Source organism: Octodon degus, unplaced genomic scaffold (genome assembly GCF_000260255.1).
Source record: "Octodon degus isolate 3935 unplaced genomic scaffold, OctDeg1.0 scaffold00152, whole genome shotgun sequence".
Taxonomy (NCBI): Eukaryota; Metazoa; Chordata; class Mammalia; order Rodentia; family Octodontidae; genus Octodon; species Octodon degus.
The window spans coordinates 7,106,704-7,113,933 of NW_004524728.1; the positions used below are offsets into that span (position 1 = coordinate 7,106,704).

At 36.9% G+C, this 7,230-nt stretch overlaps 1 protein-coding gene across 2 annotated transcripts in view; it reads right to left on the minus strand.

Annotated features, from left to right (window-relative positions):
- LOC101588687 (25-hydroxycholesterol 7-alpha-hydroxylase) overlaps positions 1 to 7,230 on the minus strand; it is a 30,489-nt gene that overhangs the window by 1,909 nt on the left and 21,350 nt on the right. The window contains exons 4-5 of one of the 2 annotated variants that reach the window (XM_023702426.1): positions 4,792 to 4,967; positions 2,455 to 2,506 (exon numbers count right to left, since the gene is read on the minus strand). In XM_023702426.1, the coding sequence (XP_023558194.1) occupies positions 2,462 to 2,506; positions 4,792 to 4,967 (221 nt within the window). In that variant the 3' untranslated portion in view covers positions 2,455 to 2,461. The remainder of the gene's footprint in view (positions 1 to 2,454; positions 2,507 to 4,791; positions 4,968 to 7,230) is intronic. The other variant, XM_023702425.1, reaches the window with a different exon arrangement.

The window sequence follows — 7,230 nt, forward strand, 5'->3', positions numbered from 1 at the left end:
TCAAGGCCCTGCCTCCCAACACAGTCAAAACGACAATCAAATTGAGTTTCAGAGGGAACAAACCATATTGAAATAATCACCTTCACTGAGCATTACTTTTCCCTTGTTTTTATCCACAAAGTTTGCATTTGCTTTTGTTCCTCTCACTTGAGCAGAACAGCAGTGTCATGAAGGACAGACTTTTACCAGCAGCAGCCAGCACTGCTGCACCGTTTTCCAGGTCTTATTTGTCACCTAAGATGGATTCTCACCTTTCATATATGAATTTGGTGTAGAAGGCCACAGTGATGCTGACACTAACTTCTAGGGTCTACAGGAGCTTCCTAACAATGGGGAAATAACTTTCTTTTCTCTTAAGCCCTTCACAAGCTCCTACAGATGGATGAAGATTATGAGTTTAAGGTTAAGTGTGTACACTTACATTATATAAATACAAAATAATAACATTCAAATAAGGCACTAGAGAGAACATATCACAAAACACAATTTGCTTCTCTTGATATTGAAAAGAATTTCTTCTATAAAATTTCTATTAGTGTGAACTCTCCTTGAGTTAAATCTGGGGTAGCGAGTGCTTCTGGTACATTTTCATAAATAAATTATGTTACTTGTTACAGAAAATTATGAGCCTGGTTATTCGAGGTGTTTGGATTTCCATCTTAATTTTGCCACACAGGTAAAGGTCATGGCTCAACTCTCACTTGAGTTTTGTAGAGGAGACTGAGTGACCTTAATTCAGCCCATGGTAAATTAAACCATTGATTAAATTAATGCTCATGGCTCACATGAAAATGACCACGTATTTCCTGTAGTTGGTGCTCATTAGCATTAGATCTGCATAGCACACAACTTTGATATAAACCACGTGAAGTCAAGTGCAAATAAGTAGGTCAGAGCCAAGCATTCCAGGTATGGTGAGAACTATCAGGAATAGACTGTGAATCTATCAAAAATGATCCAATTTTCCTACACAATCCCAGTACAATTAATGTCAGAGAGTAATTTCCTTTAATAGTATTATTTTAAATCCTCATTTATCTAGAATACTTACTTTGATAAATATTTGAGTTCATAAAAGCTGCAGTTTGTAAATTAATCCAATAATAATGGTAAAATTAATCTGGATTTCACTGATAATACAGGTAAACCTGAAGAAGCCCTCAAAAAACTAAAAAATCTATCCACTACTACCTAAACAATAAGTTATCTAGACTTGAGTAATAACATATATACTTATGAAAAGAAGAAAGAAGAGTCAAGAATGTTTTTATACTTTTGCTCTCTTATCACTGTAAATTTCACTTGCCAATATATTTTCCCACATTGGCAAGAACTGCCTGAATGCTTAATGTTACAATAAATTTAGAAATCAATATTCAGAAAAAAGATAATAACACGGAAGTTTCATGTTGGCAATTTATGTGCCAGATTAGATATTAAAGCATCTGCTGTTTATCCCATATTGTTTTAAACTTTATTGTTATAAAATTTTAAAAATTGAAAACTTTACCCATCTGTTTCTTTATGTTCTTAAAAAAAATCAAAGTGACTTGAGAAAGTAGGTTTAAATGTGTGCAAAACCTGAAGAGTTTTTCTGGTTTCCAGTGTTCTCATTTAAGTAGCTTTTGGGGAGTCTTTTTGCATAATTCTTATTATCTCTAACAGCATTACTATATTTATATAAAATCCACTTTTTTGTTCTATTATAGTAATATCTGAATGTACATGATGTGCGCTAATTTAACATTTTAACTGCAATGTGTTTATATTTTCAGTGTATTCAATCATCTTAGTATCCATTTTTGTATTCAACTTGCAGGAAGCTGCTCCTGTCAGGCCCACTGAAACAGTAGGGTGTTCACCATACAAAGGGTATGCGCATATCTCAGAGTGGATAAAGACAAATTCTTAGGAATGAATCAGGGAAAACCTGAGATAAGGCGACTCAAGTGATTATTATGAAGAATTCGGAGTTTCCTGGGTGAAGAGGTAAGGAGGACTATTTCAAGGATGAACAAACAAGAAGAGATATTTCAAGAATAGAAAGATGTGGCTGCAAAAGCTCTAAAGTGTAAAACATGAGCATGTCCTGTTTTGGAATACAATACTTCAGAGTCTTCTAAAAGCTCAGATGTTCTAAAATCATATCCTTCTGTATTAGGTGGAAACAGATTCAACTAGGGCACTTTATTCTCTATGTTCTCCAAGAACAACTATACCTATAATCAGTTAGCCACCTTATTTTTGGTCAAACAGCTGCCTTTTTTATGGACTGGTTTTTGTGCAAGACTGTAGAATACACATGGCTGTTAGATGGGAATATGAGTTTCTGTTGATTTCTACACCGGTGGTCTCAGCCACTGATGGGATTTCCCAGAATTTTCTTTTTCTCTTTTCTATAAATGTATGGTAGTTTTTCTATCTGTTATGTGAGCATCTGTACCATCTACTTACCACTATTTTATATTTTCAAAACCCAAACAATTTGAGGAATAAACAGATAGGCCTGAAAGTGATAGGTAGAAACTTAGTAAATGTTTACAGAATAAATAATGATACCTGGACAAATTACATAAAAGTGTTTTTAACTGTTTCTTTGATTCTGTACCAGGAGTTCTCAGATTCCACAACTAATTTTAAGATAGCAATACCATGGCAAAAGATTAGCTAATTAATTTTTACATTAGCTAGGCATAAACTGTATTAGTATTATATCTAGTAAATAATAGAATGTTCATCAGCTCAAGTTATTCACTGTAATGATGCTAAGTAACCAAAGTATTATAATTTTTATTCTTCTATCAGTTTACTATGATCCACACTTTTCTAACTATTAAGATTGGCTGATTTACTTATGCAAAGTTTTGAAACTGCTATTTTGTATTTCACGTGAAAGATAAATTCAAATACTTCCACTTTTTATCTTTGGTTTTTAACCTCCTGAAATTAAAAATGAAGATCATACGATTGGTGAGGCATGGGAATTAGTGACACAGACAGTGGCACCTTGGCAAACATTGAATATTTGTTGGTAGATTTAGTGTTGATTTCACTATCATGACCTAATTAGTGAACTTAAAGAACAGTAGAACAATCACAATGAAAATAGAATGTAGGGGCCGGAGAGATGGCTCAGTGGAATACATGCTTCCCTGGCAAACACAAGGGTCTGAGTTCAATCCCTGGTTCTGCCAAAAAAACACACACACACACACACACACACACACACACACACACACAAAAAAAAAAAAAAAAAAAAAAAAAAAGAAAATAGAATGTATAATGTCATGCAGTATAGCAAGCATTACTGAACTCCTATTGTTTTGTTTAGTGAAGTTCTGTAGTATTTCTAATGTTTTTTTTTTCCTATTTTGTATTCTCTATAGATAATTAAAGCAAATTTTGGAAAAGATAGAAAATAGAATGCAGAACTTCAATAAAATGGTAAGTAGAAATAAAACTTTTAAATTTTAACAGTTATTTTCAGGTACTGTCTTCATTTGTCTTATCCATTGTCTACTTTGAGTGGCATATGTTTTTGATATTTACAAATATAGATAAAATTTATAGTCTGTACACTTCTATTAAGTAAGATTCCATGTCGTATTTGCTGTCATCATTCATAATATGTCTCTTTTCTGAAAAACATAGAAATACACATTCATCCCACCTTAGCAAAATACTTTCTATTAGTAATGAAATAAATGCAATTTATGTTATTATACCTGGTCTGTTCTTTCATTCATTTACAAAATTCAATATCATAACCAGCCTACGGATAGAACTCCTAACTTAGAAACTGGACTTAAAAGTGGTCTAGCTATGAGGTGCTCAAATAGCACACAGAAGTTGCCTTTTCCAAGAAGGCATTGTGCATATGAAGACAGCTACAGCCATATCACCTCATGAAAGGATGGCAAAACACGACTGCACTCAATTTGCATGCAGGGGGTGAGTCTCTGAAGTGGTATTAAGGGATGAACCAGGCTGGATTAATTTCCAGTCTTTGATATTCATTAACTCTAGCTTCAGAAAAAAAAAAAAAAAAACAGAGATGACACAATTACCCTCAGAGTTTTCTCCATGAGCAGCAGCTTTACAATCTGAAGTTCATAATGGCATACTAATTGATCAAGAAAGGGCACATACTTTTAGTGAAAAGTACTTGGGCTTGACTATAGTAACAATGGTATTTGACTTTGGGAGAATCACTCAATTCCACGTTGAAAATGTCTAGCAAAATAGTTCCTTATTTTCTGTGCCATCTGTCAATGGCTACATCCCAAATAAAATTTGGTGCTGCAAGTATGTCTGGTCAAGATAAAATAATCATTTCATTTGATTCAAATAGTGTTTAGACTTATCATTGTATTTCTATTTATAGATGAGAAACCTTTCAAGATAGATTCTTAGAAAATACTTTAAAACAGAAGAAAACTTCAGCCTAGCATGGTGGCACACACTTGCAATCTCAACATCCTGAGAGGCTGAGGTAGGAGGATCCAAAATTTAAGTCCAGTGTTGGGAATTCAGCAACTTAGTGCTACCCTGCCTCACAAAAGTGTGGGGAATGTAGCTCAGTGTAAAAGGTTTGGGATTACTCATCTGTGATGTAAGCGATGTACTGTCAAACATCGACAGAAACATGAAAACTTTTGGATCGGATGGATGACTAGATGTTATCAAATCTTTTCTGAAATGAGGTGGCAAGAAGGAGTGATTATAAAGAAGAATGTGCTGACCAGGTCTAAAAATTAGCAATGAACAGTAGTTGTATTGGTGCTTATTTACCTCTGGAGCTTCAAAGACTTCAGGGTCACTGTGTATGGCTGGAGGAAAGATGGCTACCATGTCTCCCTTTCGTAAACAGCAGTCACCAGTTTCAGAACTCAGAACAAAGTCTTCTTCAACAAAACGAATAGCACTTGAATATGAGCACAGCCGAAGAGTCTCTAAAATGACGCTTTCTGAAGGAAACAAATAGTACCTTAGGGAAATATGACTGGTTCTGAAAAGCACTCTCAATTTGGCATTAAAGCTCATTACCAGCAGCCTTAATTGCAAAGGAAACCGTTTCTTATCACATCCACTAAGCCCCAAGCAGGAGTCCATGGTGGCTGTGGGTGGAAGGTAAGGATGGGGCAGCCTGATCCCAACACAGCTTGGGAGCAAGGCAGAAAGCAGCAGTGCTGTGTTTGGTAGAGAAAGCCACTGATTAGGATTTTTATAAGAGAAAGCGATCAACAAGAGAGAAATGCTGTGTTAAGGGTACACTTCTTGGAAGGTAAAATTACATCCCACTTACAGCTTACTTCTGGTGGATTATTTCACCAGCCATCAGGCAGGCTTAGCCATTTAATAACCATTTAGGCAGTTAATAGTAAAGTAATTGTAGGAGTGCTTTCTGAGACAGCTTAGCACTTAATTTCTTTTATGCTAGCTGTAAATAAAATGTGAGTCAGCGTTTATGCGACAAATTTCAAAAGAAAAGATGCTTATATAGGGTTTAGAAAACAACCATATTTTCTGCAGTATCCAGGGAGAATAACAGCTATCATCATATTCTAGAAGATTCCAGAAGCTGAATGTCCTTGCTTTCCCAGTGGCCTTCACCTTTTGCTCCTAGCACGACAGATTTTATGGCTAATTTCCGGCAATTTATCCTGGCAGTTTGAGGAGGAATTCCTTTGGGAATAATATGCATAATTTGCATAAATCATTCTGATAGCATGCATATCAGCGTGTAGCTCCTGTCTAGGTCTGCATCTCTCCCTTCGTAATCAAAACTGACTATGTTTCCACCAGCCTGAATGGGTCTTAGAATACAAAGCTTGATTCTTTCTAATCAGCAATGTGAAGACAAGCTCCAAATGGAGTTTTTTTTTCCCCCTGTACCTCTTACATAATAAACTTGTGTTTATGACTTGAAATTTAAAAATCACACACACACTCACACACACACACACACACACACACACACACAAAGAGCTCAGTTTCATAGAGTTTACGAAAATTCGGACATGCCCAGTGCTCAATTATTAGATTATTAAAGGCAGGGCCATTAGTGAAAGTTCACATCCCACAAAAAAATAAAAATGTTATTTCAGTAAATTTTAAGTCTATACACAGCTTGTGTAGGAATCTGAAGTTGCTTTGGGTGCCTTCTCCCAGGGTGTTTTTCCTTAAGCATGCATTTGTCTAAAGAAATGAGGCTGCGGTCAGCTCTGTGTGGGCAGCGTGGTGATTCAATGTGACGTACAGTGAGGCTGCGCATATTCTCTTGGACTGCCTTCGTTATTATAATCAGGCAGAGTCAAATCGGTTTGCTGGTGATAAGGCCAGAAAAGAACTTTGGTTTTGGAACAGGGACTCTACTGCAGATAGCCACAAGGCACCTGACACGATGGATTTCAGTTGGCAGGACACCAACAACCAACATTTCTATGGTGAAAAGCAAGGCTCAGCTTCCCACGTAGTGCTGCTGGCCCTGGTGGACCAACATTATCATTGCATCATTTTAGCCTGTGGTATGAAACGGTAGTTGACATATGCAGTAGAGCTGTTCACCCAACAAGTCCAGTAGGGGTGTGGGAAGAAGAAATACAAAAGCAAAATAGGGAGAGGTGGCTGCTGTGACAGGCCAGGCATTAAACAGTCTGAATAACATGGTCACATCCCATTGGCCTGCATGCTCTTGGGGAGCATGGCAGCTTGTGCCCACCACAGTATCACAAATGACAATTGGGCAAGCATATCTTATGCAGAAGTTAATCACAATAATGGAGCTCAAAGTGTGGCTCAGCAGTCAGATCGTAAGTGACAAATCTGTTTTACTTTCCAGTACCAGTTATGTGTGCAAGACGAGATTGGCTCTAGCTCTGAGCGATCATGCCGATAATCATTAGATGACGAAAGTAATGAGTTCGTTATTATCAACAATGAAGAGTTGAGCTTATGGCATTCTGCAGTACAACATACAGACTCAAAACCCAGCAGCTTTCTGGCCACCCTCAGAATAAATGCAAGCAGAGCTATACATTGAGAAGAATGACAACTGCACACACATGAAAAAATTGCAGCCTCTACTTGTAGTTGTCATAGTTGAGCAGACACCAGGCAGTGCCACTGACAGACCAGCTGGGCCCTGGGAGGACGTCCATGCTACACAGGAGGTACAGTAAATTATCCTGCACGGTAGAGCAACATCTGTTTCTGTGCTAGTGCCGAACA